The 16293-nt window shown below is 37.8% G+C and overlaps 1 protein-coding gene across 3 annotated transcripts in view; it reads left to right on the top strand.

The window, feature by feature from the left end:
• The window catches only part of ZYG11B (zyg-11 family member B, cell cycle regulator), a 78084-nt gene that overhangs the window by 42866 nt on the left and 18925 nt on the right, over window positions 1-16293 (top strand). For all 3 annotated transcript variants that reach the window (XM_022575704.2, XM_022575703.2, XM_089922535.1), the window contains 8 exons: window positions 423-599; window positions 1724-1788; window positions 4442-4541; window positions 4791-4841; window positions 7156-7317; window positions 7428-7475; window positions 15556-15753; window positions 15879-15931. In XM_022575704.2, coding sequence (XP_022431412.1) covers window positions 423-599; window positions 1724-1788; window positions 4442-4541; window positions 4791-4841; window positions 7156-7317; window positions 7428-7475; window positions 15556-15753; window positions 15879-15931 — 854 coding nt within the window. The remainder of the gene's footprint in view (window positions 1-422; window positions 600-1723; window positions 1789-4441; window positions 4542-4790; window positions 4842-7155; window positions 7318-7427; window positions 7476-15555; window positions 15754-15878; window positions 15932-16293) is intronic.

The following is a 16293-nucleotide window of genomic DNA, read 5'->3' as shown; positions in this document are numbered from 1 at the left end:
AGTGAATGGATTTTATGGTACTCTAACTTTAGCAGTGTTCTTAAGGAACTGAATGTTGGAATTTGAAAGTGAAGGTTGCTACTGGTTTACTCTCTTCAAGTCAGTAAGAATTTGTTTAGTGCTTAGCATATAATAGGCCCTGAACTAGGTCTTGGAAATACAAAGATGTTTTCCCTGAATAGAAAAGATTCTTTAGCCTTACAGAAAAATCTCTGGACATGAACAACTTGATACCTACCTTGACCAGGTGAACAGGAACTAAATATTGGTGAGTAATTGCTATGTCCTAGGCTCTGCACGTGAGGATAAAAAAGATACTTAAGACATCTTAGAAATTATTATAGATCAACAAAGTAATGTTGCTATATGAAGAGAGCTTATATTTATAAGTTGGATCAAAAGAACTAATTTTTTTTTTCCAGCTTGTGGTTACTGGGATGAGAAACCACCCTATGAATTTGCCAGTGCAACTTGCTGCAAGCGCTTGTGTGTTTAACTTAACGAAGCAGGATCTTGCTGCAGGAATGCCTGTGCGACTCCTGGCTGATGTGACCCATTTGCTGCTCAAAGCCATGGAACATTTTCCCAATCACCAGCAGGTAAGCATATGGGAACTCCCATTCAAATAGTCCTTTTAGTGTCTCTTACCCATCTCCCACCTCCATACAGTTCATTTTAGTAGACCAAGGCTGGAAATTCAAATGCCTTTGGAGGCTGTGAAGTAATAAATTTATGGTGTGACTGAGTGCAGGACAATAGAGAAGTAGAAAACTAGAGAATGCTTTCCTTGCCTAAAAGTATTTCAGTCCAAATGTTAAGGGAAATAAAGCAAGCCATACAAAACATCTTGCACCTAGACCTTGAGTTAGTGATAATTTCAGCAAACAGGCATAGGCGTAGAGCTTTTGTTCTGAGCCAGGTACTGGTTCAGTACTCAAGTACTCAGTACTTAAGTACTGAGATAGAGAAATGAGTAAGACATGGATTTTCTATTTCTAGCAGTATAGGTAGACTACCAAACTTGTCCTGTCCTCAGGACAGGACTGTTCAAAATTTGAACAGTTTGGCAAGTTAGTAAAAAATACTCAAAGGTTCAAAACCAAGTAAAAATGGCAACCCAGATAGGTGAGTGGGTCATTAAAGCCAGCTTCCCTCATTGAGAGCAATTGCCAAACTAGATGAACTTTAGGCTTTGGTGTTCATGGACTCTGGAAGCCAGGTGAACAGAAGACAAAATAGGACCCACCCAAAGGCCACCAGAAGGGAGGGAAATTAGCTGGAGTTATCCTATTTATTACCCTAGTTCTCACGTAATAGAAAAGATTAAAAAAAATGTGCGGGCTTTCCTGGTGGCGCAGTGGTTGAGAGTCCGCCTGCCGATGCAGGGGACGTGGGTTCGTGCCCCAGTCTGGGAAGATCCCACATGCCGCGGAGCGGCTGGGCCCGTGAGCCCTGGCCGCTGAGCCTGCGCGTCCAGAGCCTGTGCTCCGCAACGGGAGAGGCCACAACAGTGAGAGGCCCGCGTACAGCAAAAAAAAAAATGTGCAAGTAAACTTATATGGGCCCAGTGGAAGTCAGTCTTTGAACAGTAGATGGGCAGAATAAAGGTTTTAAGAAATAAGTGGTGTTTTATCAATCTTTCTTTTTTTTATAGAGTCTACCCCTGTTTAAAAAATAAAATAATATTTTATTCAGGATTTTTTTTCTCCGTTTGGTTCTTTAGTTACAGAAGAATTGCCTCCTTTCACTTTGCAGTGACCGAATTCTTCAAGATGTTCCATTTAACAGGCAAGTGATAGCACTAGAACTTAAAATGGGGCAAAATGGAATTCTAGAAATATGTCTTGGGTCATTTCTTACCATTCAGGATATTCGTGGTGTACAATTAGTCAAGTTGGTGGGATTGTGCGTTGCCTTGTAGAATGCTAAATCTACTTTCTCTAATTTAGTGCTTTGACGTTCATGATAACAGATTGGCCCCTGTTTTCATAGCCCTTTGCATAAGAATTTATATTGATTATAGTTTTTAGAATATCTGTACAATATTGTGGGCTGAAGAAACTGAGGCATATAGACATTCAGTGTCTTGCCAGTGGTTTTGTGACTAGTAACTGCTAAGCTAGAAAGACTCAAGCCTTCTAGGTCCAGTGTTCTTTTCTCTGTATCATACCTCATTATTATTGTTATTTGATATTTAATTATAGAAGAAACTTTTTAAGCAGAGGTTAAGGGAGACCATATAGCTGTATTCCAGTAAGTATAAAGGGTTTCCTTGTTTTCTAAGATGTGATTTGGGAGCTAAACAGGTTATTTTTTTTTTCATTTTACTACTTTAAAATATAATTTTTTAATGATGGTATTTTGAAGAAGAAATTTATACTTTATGATTTAGTGAGAAGTGTCTTTCTCAAGCAGTAATTTTACTGTGAATTACTTTTATTTGGGTAACAGTACACTGTTATCTGGCATGGCTGAGGCAATGAAGTATTCCATTTACTATTTGAAATAAATAGTTTGGATAAAAATATAACTACATATATCTCATGTAGATTGCTAATTTTATTTTATAAATATATTGAGCATCTGTATTGATCTCATGAAGTCATAGGTAGAAAAGACATAATCTCCTAAAGAAAATTATAAACTACCCCAGGGTTGGCAAACTTTTTCTTAAAGGACCAGATAATAAATGTTCTAGGTTTGTGAGCCATTGGGTCTCTGTTGGACCTACTTAACTCTGCCGTTGTACCTCCAAAGCAGGCATAGACATTTTATAAACAAATGGGGATAACTATGTTCCAATAAAACTTTAGAAAACAGGCAGCTGGGCCCACAGCTATTAAGATCACTCAAGGTAGGCTATCATTTGCCCTTGATGTAGCCCGTGCACTCTGCTAGAATTGAGCTTCTCTGTGGTGAGAGACGGTGATTGGTTAATCTTGCCCCTAGTACTTGGTACTTAAGTGGATGTTTAATGGAAGGATGGATGAATGAATGAATTATGAGTATAATAGAAGACAATCATTCATAGAAGAGGATGACAGAGTGTACTGGGCCCCCAAGCAAAGAGGGAAAGATTCCATCTGCTTGGTGATTATTAAAGATTTCATGTTAGTGATGGTATTTAAGATAATAAAGATAACAACTAATGTATGAAGCACTTATCAGGCACTGTGCTAAGTGTTTTACATATGCTTATTCAGTCCTTACAACAGTCCTGTGAAATTGTTACTCTTGTAATCTTCATTTTACAGATGAGGAAACAGAGGCACAGAGAAGTTTAGTAACTTGCTCAAGGTGATAAGATAGTAAGTAGCAGAATTTAGATTTAAATCCAGACTGACTCCAGAGCTTCTACTTTTTATATCCATGCCATATTGCCTTGAAAATGAAAGCTGGTTGAGTGATTGTTTTGTGTTTTGGGAACTGCACAGATAAAGGCACAGAGGAAGACAATACTAGTAAAAAATTAACCTTTATCAAAAGTTTGGTATGTGCCAAGTTCTGTACTAAGTCTTAAGCTTTATGTGTGATATCATATACAGCAGTCCTACGGAATAGATCATATCATTTTACAGACAAGAAAATTGAAGTTCAGAGAGATTAAGGAAGTTGCCCAGGGTCCCAAAGTTAGTAAATGGTGAAGGTGATATTTGAATGCAGGCTGATTCCAAAGTGTATCATGTTCTTAATGACCTGACTGCATTGCCTCACATGATAAAATAGTTTATTTTATTATTGTCATTAACATTAGATAGAGCTAGAATTCCGACCCCAAAATTCAGAGAACTTTGGAATCTGCTCTTAACTACCAAGCTATATTACCTCATAATTATGGGCATGCTTGGGGACTAATAAAGTTTCCATATGTCATATCCTCTCTTTCCCTGCTTTCTTTTTTTCTCTAAAGCATATGTCAGTACCTAAACAAACCATATATTTTACTTATTTATTTATTATCTGTCTTCCCACTATATGTAAGCTCTAATGAGAGTAGAGATATTTTCTGTTTTGTTCACTACCCTCTCTCCAGCACCAAGAACAGTATCTGGCACAAAACAGGAGCTCAATAAATGTTTCGGAGTGAATGAATGAATGTTCCCATTGTGCTAGGTACTGGGAGGAACCCAGAAAATACTTTAAATTATTGCTATAGTATAGAAATCACTACAGAATAGAAATATGTTGTAATTCTAGAAGATGAATGCCAGATATTTTTGACCATATTTTCCAAACTCTTATTCCTTTACAAAGTGTTGTCAGAATTAATAATGACACCATCTCCACAACACTAAGTGCACTTGTTATTCTCTTATCAATTAGGAGGAATTTTCCCCTTCCTTCTCACCTACCTAAATTGTAGCATCAGTTCCCAGCTGGAGCTTTGGGAAATGCCTGGGGCCTCCAGGATTAATTCATGAAACTCTTTGTGTGTTTTCAGGTTTGAAGCAGCCAAGCTTGTCATGCAGTGGCTCTGCAACCATGAGGATCAAAACATGCAAAGGATGGCAGTTGCAATCATTTCCATCCTGGCTGCCAAGGTGCCTGAACTCTTGTTGAATAATCTTCTGTAGGAAACTATTTCCCATGACAGTTACTATTTTTCCCCAAATCTGTGTGCCAGTGAGGTTTTAGTAAGCCAGGTAACTTACTCAAGCTGTATTCGGTATTGTGGAATTCCAGGTTGATCAGAGATTTTAGTCTGACCTTCGGAGTCTGTTACAGTGAATGATATTAAACTCACACTGGTGAATTCTTGGACATTTACTTTGTCTTCTGCTTGCTTGCAGCTTTCTACAGAACAAACTGCACAGCTTGGTGCTGAACTCTTCATTGTCAGGGTAAGTCTGTACAGACTCCTAAACAGTTTTCATTTGCATTATTTTCAGGCAGTGTTGTGTATCTTCTGACATTTTATATTTTAAAAGATTATTTTTGTTACTTCTAAGTGAGTGAATTAATTTCTCTTCATTGAGGCAGATTTACTCCTTAACAGAGATGGAAAGAGCCCTGAACTAGGAGTCAGATGACCTGGGATCTAACTTGTAAACTCACTTTGTGAATTTAGATAAATTACCTGGACCATTGGGGCCTGAATAAACCTTAAGATCCTATCTAGTTCTAAAATTCTGTGATTTTGTTATTTATGAAGAAAATGTGGAGTCTCTATTTTAGGCATAAGGTTGTGCTAGATGCTTTAGGGAAGAAGATAATGTAAATAGCTGATATATGATTTTACTTGCTTCATTTGAGGAATTAATATAGTGAACAGTGAAAAGTTAAAAGCTTTAAAGAGAATAAATTTAAACCATGCCTTAGGGGGGACTGAGGAAAAAGTCCACTTAGGAGCTGCTTGTTACAATCCTGGCGTGAGATGTTTGAATAATAATAGTAGATGGAAAAGTCAAATGAAAGACTCCCCTTTTCTATAACTTACAAGTTATGTATGTAATGAGAAAGTAAGTCACTCATTTGGTAAATATGTATAGGATACTCATCAGGTACCTACCACCTTACTAGGTGTTAGGGATCTACACTGAATTATAGCTATAATTCCTGCCCGTAAGAAATTCACAGTATAGTAGAGAAAATAGCTATGTAGACCTGGTCGTAATACAGTAATACAGTCTAATAAATATGTAATAATAAGAGTGATATGAGTGAAAAAAGCAGTGTAAAAAGAGGAGGAGGCTGTGATGGTACAAAGGAAGGAGTAGTCAATATATCTGGGCTTATTCCCAGTTCTATCACTTACTAGCTGCGTGATTTAAGACAAGTCACCTAAGTTTTCTTAGGGATGATAAAATGCTTTATACAGTTGTTATGAAGATTAAATATAAAGGAAAAAAAGATTAATTGAAGGAATATGCTAAGTGCCTAGCACAAAATACGATACGTATGTTAGATGAATAGAAAAGGATGCTGATTTGATTTATTTTTACTCTTTTAGGGATGACATTTTAGTTTTAAAAATGGCTTTTTATTGCTGTACATGTGTTTCAGTAATTTTGGCGGGAGGTGTACTCAAAGATATTAAGGAAGTAGTGCACTCATATGCTTTGGGAGAAAATTGTTTGGTTTAAAGTAGGAATTAGCAGGAATTAATAGTAGTAGTAATGATGATGCTAGCTAACTTTTTTTTTTAAGCCCTTAATTATCACCCACAATTTACAGATGAGGAGACAAAGAGTTAAATTGGCAAACAAGGTTATTACACAGTTAGTCAGATGCAGAGATTATATTTAAGCTCAGGTAGCCCAATTCTAGTGCCACACTCTTAGCCACTATGCTGTTAAGTTACATAATTGCAGCTAGATGTTTGTGTTTCTTAAAAATTTTTTCCTGAATTGTACATAACTTTAAGTAATAGTGTTCGTTAATGTTACTTGTATCTGTTGTTGCAGAGCTCCCTTTTACCCTCAAAAGTGTAAACTAAAAATGGAATTATGTATGCCCGTGTAGGTCTTAAAATATTTCTTTTTCAAGCTTAAATTTCTTAGGTTAAAGCTATGATAGAAATAATTTACAAATGGAATTTCAAAGCTATTATCTTATTTAAATCCAATTTAGACTTTAATTCTCTTACTATTGTATGTAGTTTGTCCTTTCTTTTTTTCTTAAGGAAAACTTGGAGTTAGAGAGAATTAGGTCTTCCAGTTCTTACTTTCTCTTACTAAGTTGACTCTGATCAAATTACTTAATATTTCTCGGACTCAATTTCCTCTCCTGAAAAATGGGGATGACAGTATTACAATATAGGATATGATTTGCTGATGTGTAGTAAATATTAGGTTCATTCCCTCTTCATCCCCTCCACCTTTTTTATCCCAGGATCTGAAATGAGTATATGTTGTGACCCGTTGGGTAAGATAGTTGGTCCTAAGCTTTAATCATCTTGCTTTTCATTTTATGTACAGGCGATTAGATTTTAGGTATGATCAGAATATTTTAAAAGTATTTATGAAAATCCTCTATTTTTTTCTTGTTGAAGGAAAAGTCTGATCCAAGAGGCTGTTTGTTGTCCTTGTAAGAACCTTTATAGGAAATGTTTGAAGCCCTGAAACTAATCCTCATGGACTTATTAGTCAGTGTTATTACCAGTAATTGTAATAACAATTCAGTAATTAGAAATTAATTCTATTTTCCTCTTTTCAGCAACTTCTTCAAATAGTGAAGCAGAAAACCAATCAAAATTCAGTGGACACTACTTTGAAGTTTACTTTGAGTGCACTTTGGAACCTCACAGATGAATCTCCAACCACTTGCAGACACTTTATTGAAAATCAAGGGTTGGAACTCTTCATGAGGGTTCTAGAGGTTAGAATGGGAATTTAGCCTACAGTTTTTGACATTCATTTATTGATTGATTTGAGCATTTATTTATTATATTTGGTTCTTTAGTTATAGGTTTCTCGTTCTTTTTACAGTCATTCCCAACTGAGTCATCCATTCAACAGAAAGTCCTAGGACTTTTGGTAAGATATAAGTATTTCCTGCTAATTTCAAGCTGTAATTATTTTCCATCTGAGGTAATACATAGAAAGATGCTACTCTATTTGTAAACACTTAATGACGTTAGAAAATATATATAATATAATTAAGGGAAAAAAGCAGGCTACAAAATTATATATACACATTAAGATTTTCACCACACTAAAAGGAAAAATATAAATTACATACTTTTATTTATATATTTTGGTATAGTACAAAGCTTCACTGTGAGTGTATTTTACTTGTATAATCAGAAAAAAAAAATCTCATGAAAAATGTCACTAACCTACAAGTGTCCTTAGATTCTATGTTTGGTAATTGATAATTACTGCTTAAACAACTGTTTAACAAATCAGATGTTCCATAAATACACTGGATATATGTTAAAGTGAGACCTCTAGGATTTTGAGACAAAGGTGAGGATCAGATATTTTATCACCTTTAATCACTGCAACAGGAAAAGTACCCGTATGGTAAAGCCCATTTCAAAGCAGACCTCTGCTCTCGAGGAATTAGATCACAGGAGGCATAGATTAGTGTTTGTTTTCTAGATGCAGGAGTATGAAAGATGGATTTTGGGGAAAGTTGAGGGCTGGCATTTAAGGAAGACTATCTATTTACTGTAGTTTTAGTTATATAAAGCAGAAAATGTAAAACTACCTAAATGCCCAGTAATAGAGAAGTATTAAGTAAATTATAGTATTTGAGTGTTTTATTCTGGGTTTGTAGATTATTAGATACAGAATTTGAGTCAAGTCATTATAAAAGGAAAAAGGGAATTGATTTTAAATATTCAGAGAGAACTTATAGGGCTTTAAAAATGCTTTTTAAAAAATTTCATAAAGAATACATTCTGGGGACTTCCCTGGTGGCGCACTGGTTTAAAATCCACCTGCCAATGCAGGGGACATGGGTTCGAGCCCTGGTCCGGGAAGATCCCACATGCCTCAGAGCAACTAAGCCCGTGCGCCACAACTACTGAGCCTGCGCTCTAGAGTCCGCACACCACAACTACTGAAGCCCACATGCCTAGAGCCCACGCTCTGCAACAAGAGAAGCCACCGCAATGAGAAGCCCATGCACCTCAACGAAGAGTAGCCCCCGCTTACCTCAACTAGAGAAAGCCTGCGTGCAGCAACAAAGACCCAATACAGCCAAAAGCAAATAAATAAATAAATTTATTTTAAAAAAAAGGAATACATGCTTATTGTAGCTAGTGAAACAGTGCAAAATGTATTTTAAAAGTTTAAGGTTTTGTCCCCAACATCTCTTTATTTTCATCTCTGTGAGGTAATTAATATTAATACAACTTGGTGTGCTTCCTTCCATATCTTTCTCCATTACTTTGTGATTGAATTTTTTCAATAATTTATTTTGAGATATAGACTCTAATTTAATTTTTCATGGTCAGAGAACATACTTTGTTTTAAGTCCTTTTGAATTTATTGAGACTTGTGTGTGGCCCAGGATATGGTCTATCCTGGTAAGTATTCCCTGTGCACTTGATAAGAATGTATATTCAGGGCTTCCCTGGTGGCGCAGTGGTTGAGAGTCCGCCTGCCGATGCAGGGGACACGGGTTTGTGCCCTGGTCCGGGAAGATCCCACCTGTCGCAGAGCGGCTAGGCCCGTGAGCCATGGCCGCTGAGCCTGCGTGTCCGGAGCCTGTGCTCCGCAACGGGAGAGGCCTGAGAGGCCCACGTACTGCAAAAAAACCCCAAAAAAACAAAAAAAAAAGAATGTATATTCTGCTATTGTTAGAGTGTTCTATAAATGTCAGTTGGGTCTAGTAGGTTGATATTATTCAAGTCTACCACAGACTTACTGATTTTCTGCCTACTTGTTCTAGCAATTATCATATTCTATCAGTTTCTGCTTCCTATATTTTGAAGTTCTGTTATTAGGTTCATAAACAGAATTGCTATGCCCTCTTAATTGACCCCTTTATCATTATGAAATGACCTGGTATATTCTTTACTTTGAAATCTCCTTTGTCTCCTTAATATAGCTATTCCAGCTTTCTTTTGAATAATGTTACCATGATTTATCTTCTTCCATCCTTTTACTTTTAACCTATATTTGTCTTTATATTTAAAGTGTGTTTCTTATAGACAGCATATACTTTGCACCCTGCTTTTTTATCCAATATGAGAACCCGTGTCCCCTGCATCAGCAGGCAGACTCTCAACCGCTGCGCCACTAGGGAAGCCCTTGACTTACTTTTAAACAGTTTGATCCTATTTGATCTTGCTTTTTTTTATTATTAAAAGTTTGCTGTATTTTTCTGTTGAACCAAGTACTACCTCCCAATTACAGTTAGATTTTATGCATTACAAACGTTAGCACAGTTAGCATCACCTCATTGACAACTGAATAATAATCAAACTAGGTCCCAGCGGTTATGTCCACATCTAGGTTGTTAGGGTGATCAGAACTCTTATTTGTTTGCTTTAGCTTTTAATCCTTGGTTATATCTCCAAATACGAAAGAGCTGAGAGGCTCCTGCTGTCCCAGCAAAGAAATTAACAGCAAACAGACTCCAGTTTTTGGGAATAATTACAAGTGAGTATCTTGACCAAATAAACCTCATAGCCATCAAAACAGCAGATTGGGCTGTGCTGAGTTTTTCTGCAGGTCTGACCATGTCAGCCAATCCAGTACACACCAACCCCCATTTCATAATTGGAGCCCAGAAAAATACTGTTCTGGGGCCTGCTGGTTGGTTGTACAACGGCCTCAATTTCTCAGGCAGCAGGAGCTCCACTTTATCAAGTACCCGGTGGTAGGTGCCCCGCAGGCCCCGGGCGCCAGCGGCTGACATTTCTGCAGACGAGTGATCGTGGGCAGCCAGGTGGGGCAGCGGCCGCATGCTTGTCCCTAGCTGGTAATGAAGGGCAGCTGGTCACTTTCCCCTGCCTCAATGCCTTGCGCCCTCCTCTCCCCCAGGGTTCCCTTCCCGCAGCTCAGCCTGCTCCGCTGAGAACCACCCGGTGGCCCGCGCCCAGAGAAGGTTGTGAGGGCGGAGCTGATCATGCTTTTATGATCTGTTAGGAGGGTCCAGAGCAGTGCTGAGACTAGGGCTGATTATTCTGTACTACTGAAACAAGACCTTCCTGAGTACTCTGCTCAATGCCCTGTGGATGAAGAGTTTTTCCAGAATGGATGGTGAGAACAGGCACTATTCCTGGCCCTTTGTGAGTGCTGGGAACTTTTCTCTAATCTTTTTGATGGCTCTTTTTCTTCCCTCAAATAGTTTTCTCACAGTCATGCTCTGATCAGTACTCTGCTGAATAGAGTGCTACTCCCTGCGGCTCTCTGGATTCTCTCCATGTACATTGTCTTCTCTCTGGTACTCTGTCCTATGAATTGCCTTGGTCTCCCTGGACTCTCAGCTCCATCTCTTCAACTCCATGAGCCCACTGGGCTCTGCTTTTAGTTCTATATCCCTGTGCCACAGCCTGGAAACTCTCTCAAGGCAGCATCTCACCTTGTTTGTTTTCCATCTCTAAACGTCACTGTTCTTTATTACCTAATGTCTAGTATCTTGAAAACTGTTGTTTCATGTTGTGTTTTTTCAGTTGTTTTAGAATGGAGAGTAAATCTGGCCCCTTTTAGTCCATCTTGGCCAGAAGCAAGAGTCCTCATCAATCTTTCATTAAATAGATTTAAGAATGAGAAATTTGTCTTTTATACTTAGCCACGTATTTCTCATACTACTCTTTTTTTAAAAAAAACATTTAGTGTAGGTAAGCTGGCAATGAATTTTCATTTAGGTTTTGTTTATGTGAAAAAGTCTTTGATTTAATTTTCAAAAGATAAATTTTTGCTCACTATTGAAGCCCAAGTGGATATTTTTCTATTGGGTTTTGAGGTTTATAATTTTCATAAATTGAAAAAATTTTGGCCATTATTTCTTCAAATATATTTTTCTGTACCCTCTCTTATCTCCTCTCTTTCTGAGACTCCAATTACAAGTATGTTAGATTGCTTAAAATTGTCTCAAAAGTCACAGAAATACTCTGCTGCCTTTTTTGGCAGGTTTCTTTCCTTTTTTCTTTCTGTGTTTTGACCTTGCTGTTTTCTATTACTGTTTTTTAGTTCACTGATTATTTTTTTCCTGCAGCATGTCATCTGCTGTTAATCTCATCCAGTATATTTTTCATTTCAGGTACATGTATATATTATTTCTAGAAGTTACATTTAGATCTTTTTTATATCTTCATTTTTTTTCTCCTCAAGCTTATATTTTTCTTTCATTCGTATCATATTTATAACATTTATAATAGCTGTGTTTTTAAATTAATTTTATTTTTTTGGCTGTGTTGGGTCTTTGTTGCTGCGCATGGGCTTTCTCTAGTCACGGTGAGTGGGGGCTACTCTTTGTTGCAGTGCTCAGGCTTCTCATTGCTGTGGCTTCTCTTGTTGTGGAGCATAGGCTCTAGGCACATGGGCTTCAGTAGTTGTGGCATGTAGGCTCAGTAGTTGTGGCTTGCGGGCTCTAGAGCACAGGCTCAGTAGTTGTGGCACACGGGTTTCGTTTCTCCGTGGCATGTGGGATCTTCCTGGACCAGGGCTCAAACCCATGTCCCCTGCATTGGCAGGCAGATTCTTAACCAGTGTGCCACCAGGCAAGTCCCTATAATAACTGTTATAAATCCTTGTCTACTGATTCTATTATCCCTGTCATTTCTGGGTCTATTTTTATTGATTGACTTTTCTCCTGTTTAAGGATCATGTTTTTCTGACTCTTTGTATGCCTGGTAATTTTTAGTTGGTTGCAGTCATTGTGAAATTTAATTTACTTTGTTGATTAGTAGTTTTGTTGTTTTCCTTTAAAGAATCTTGGACTTTGTGCTGGCATTCAGTTAAGCTACTCACGGATCAAGCTGTTCCATTCAAAGCTTATTTACAGGCATACCTCATGTTATGCACTTCACAAATACTGTTGTTTTTTACAAATTGAAGGTTCGTGGCAACTATGTGTCGAACAAGTCTGTCTGCACCATTTTTCCAACAGCATTAGCTCACGTTGTATTTCTGTGTCACATTTTGATAATTCTTGCAACATTTCAGAATTTTTCATTAGGATTATATTTGTTATGGTGATCTCTGATCAGTGATGTTTGTTTGACTTTACTACTGTAACTTGCTGAAGGGCTCAGTAATGGTTAGAATTTTTTAGCAATAAATATTTTTTAATTAAGGTATTTACATTGTTTTTTTTAAGACGTTATGCTTTTGCACACTTAATAGACTACAATATAGTATAAACATAACTTTTTATGCACTGGAAACCAAGAAATTTGGGTGGCTTACTTGATTGCAGTATTTGCTTTATTGTGGTTGTCTGAAATCAAAGCCACAATATCTCCAAGGTATGCCTATATTTGCTTTGTTAAAGTGGCTTCAGTTCAAACTTTACCCTACTACTTTATCCTAGTTACCCCACTACTATCAAATGTTTTGTTTATTATGAGATCTCTTCACTCTGGCTAGTGAGAATGTGAATTATTCCTAACCCTGCGTGACTTTGGGATTTGTTCACGTACTGCTTTCTGGTGGTTCTTTCCCTGGCCTCATGGAGTTTCACTCCGTATCAGTACTCAGCCAAAGATTTTAGGGGATCCCTCTGCAGATGTCTTTCCTCTCTTTCTCTTTCTCTGGAACTTTTTCCTCTACATTGCTTTGTTCTGCAAATTTTTGCTGCCTTGGCCACCCTGAAGACTGATCTCTGTCTCCTCAACTTAGCAAAACTGTCAACTCTTTAGGTTCCCCTTATATGCGTAGCAATCTAGAAACTGCCCCATTTGAATATCTTCTCTCAGGGATTACATTCCTGTATAGCTAGTTGTCTGCTGTCTGAAAACAGTTCTCTTATATATTTTGTCTGATTTTCCAGTAACTTGTTTATGGCAAGAAAGAATGGCCATAATTCTTTTGATGCTCTATTCCAAATCTTTCCTTATCTGTTGTTTTTTGTTTTAATGGTGTTGTCTTTTGCATTTTCATGTGTATGTGTGTGTGTTTAACTTTTTAAAATCACGTACTATCTTATATTACATGAGGTTCTTGAGAGAGTCTAATTTTCTACTGTATTTGATGATTTCACTCATTATGGATTGTTTTCATTGTGAATTGTAATTTACCACCATCTGTGGGGCTTTGAGTACAAGGTGTGTCCTTCTCAGAGGGTCTTTATATTTCTTTCTATCAAGCTTCCCCAAGCTTGAAGGAGACAGAGGACTATCTTTTTTTAATTTGTTTATTTTAAAAGGCATATCTATCTTTCCTTTTCTTGTCACTATAAAATGATACATGCTGTGTTAAAAAAACATAAATAGGGAAGAGTATAAAAAATGAATGTGAGAGCTTCCCTGGTGGTGCAGTGGATAAGAATCTGCCTGCCAATGCAGGGGACACAGGTTCAATCCCTGGTCCGGGAAGATCCCACATGCCACGGAGTAACTAAGCCCGTGCACCGCAACTACTGAGCCTGTGCTCTAGAGCCCGCGAGCCACAACTACTGAAGCCCGCGTGCCTAGAGCCCATGCTCCGCAACAAGAGAAGCCACCACAATGAGAAGCCCGAGCACCACAACAAAGAGTAGCCCCCGCTCACCACAACTAGAGAAAGCCCACACGCAGCAACGAAGACCCAATGCAGCCAAAAATAATTAATTTTTAAAAAATGAATGTGAAATTCCTTTTCTTGTTTGAATATGTGAGATTAGAGAGGGGCATAGGAGACATTGATTTATCACTAATGCTGATGGAAAGGTACAGGATTATACACATTCATGTAGTGAGTAAAGTTACACTTGTCTCTTCCATCCTCACTCTTCCATAATTGGAAAAGAAAACTTGTTAGTCGTTACAGAGAATACATTTGGACACGATAGCTTTCATTTTCATTTGTTATAGAATGACAAGCTAGGGAGTGAATAGTTTCTTACCAACGAAAAGGCCAGGGTTTTTGGTTCCTAAGAAATGGAATCAGTGTGTTAGGAAGAGAATTATGATTTCATAGTAGATCAAATGAAGTTTTAAGAATGAGGATTAGGGACTTCCCTGGTGGTCCAGTGGTTAAGAATCTGCATTCCAGTGCATGGGATACAGGTTCGATCCCTGATTGGGGAACTAGGATCCCACATGCCATGGGACAACTAAGCCCATGCGCCACAACTACTGAGCTCGCGTACCTCAATGAGAGAGCCCGCGTGCTGCCAACTACAGAGCCCACAGACTCTGGAGCCTGCACACCACAGCTACAGAGCCCGCGTGCCACAACTAGAGAGCCCATGCACCGCAACTACTGAGCCCACTCACCAGAACTAGAAAGAGATGCCTAGGTGCTGCAACAAAGAGCCTGTACGCCACAATGAAAAATCCCGCATGCCTCAACGAAGATCCTGAATGCCGCAACTAAAACCTGACACAGCCAGAAATAAATAAATTAAATAAAGAATTTTAAAAAAAAGAATGAGGATTAATCTTCAGAGTAGTGAGATAAGTTGAATCTTAGATCGTTTTGGAGAAGATCAAGCACAATCTAAATTGGCCAGAGCCCAGATTACTTCTTTTTTATGTATCTATGTCAATCCCCTCTTTTACTGAGGTGTAATGCTTTGAAAGTTCTTGCCTTGTATTAGTTCCAATCTCTGGCCCTTACTTTTGCCCTTGCATGTCTATTAAAACCCAGTTCTCTTGCCCCTGCAGGCCAGTGATAGCCTGTTATGCTCTAGTTTGATTCCCTGTTTACATTTTGTCCCACCAAAAAAGTTACATATATAAAGTTTGTTTGCCTGTTTTTACTCAGCACTTCTAGATATTTTATAGCAGGACATTTTTAGGTTATCTAGTTTACTGTTTTACCTGAAACAGAACTCGCTACTGTTTCTTTATTATTTTATTGTTTGGGGAGAAGAGGACTAAAATCACCTGTAATCCCACTGTGCTAACATAGCAACAATATTCGCTTTTGTCCATACATATTTAAATCGTTGCAGTGTCATTTAGCCATTTATTATACATATTATTTTAATTTTTATATCTTCTTTTTTTTCCAGAACAATATAGCTGAAGTACAAGAATTGCATTCTGAATTAATGTGGAAGGATTTTATAGACCACATCAGTAGCCTTCTACATAGTGTTGAAGTGGAAGTCAGTTACTTTGCAGCTGGGATTATTGCCCACTTAATATCTAGAGGAGAACAAGCTTGGACATTGAGTCGTAGCCAGAGGAATTCTCTTCTAGATGATCTGGTAGGGTAATTTGGTGTTTTTTGGAAGCATACAAACAACATTCATAATGGTTAAACTGTCAAACCCTCAAAATGCAATGCTAAATAAATATTGTAACCCTTTCTTGTGTGCTTTGTGTCTTTCAGCATTCAGCAATTTTGAAATGGCCAACTCCAGAGTGTGAGATGGTAGCATACAGGTAACTAGCAAGATAATTAATATTAAGCCAGTAATCTAGTCATTTTGCTTGTGTAGAGGTCATTCCTATTAGATGTAGATTTTACCCTTTGGCATCTATCTTCTATCTGGCTTTAAAATAAAGTATTTTTAATTTATTTTGCTACCTGTCATTCATCAGTCCTTCCTTCATTCTACATTTATTGAAAACAGGTGCCAAGGTCTTGTTCTATGCTCTTGAAATTCAAAGATGAGTAAGATATGGTGCCTCCGTACAAGAACTTTACGGCCTAGTGATGGAAACCAAATGTAAATCAGAAATAATTCACTCCTATGCTAGTTATGTACATAGAATGCTCTGAACGTGCACTGGAAAATGGTAAA

This window comes from Delphinapterus leucas, chromosome 1 (assembly GCF_059928025.1).
Source record: "Delphinapterus leucas isolate spDelLeu-1000000601 "Yukka" chromosome 1, BTC_Dleu_Yukka2, whole genome shotgun sequence".
Classification (NCBI taxonomy): Eukaryota; Metazoa; Chordata; class Mammalia; order Artiodactyla; family Monodontidae; genus Delphinapterus; species Delphinapterus leucas.
This window is presented reverse-complemented; position numbering and strand designations above follow the sequence as displayed.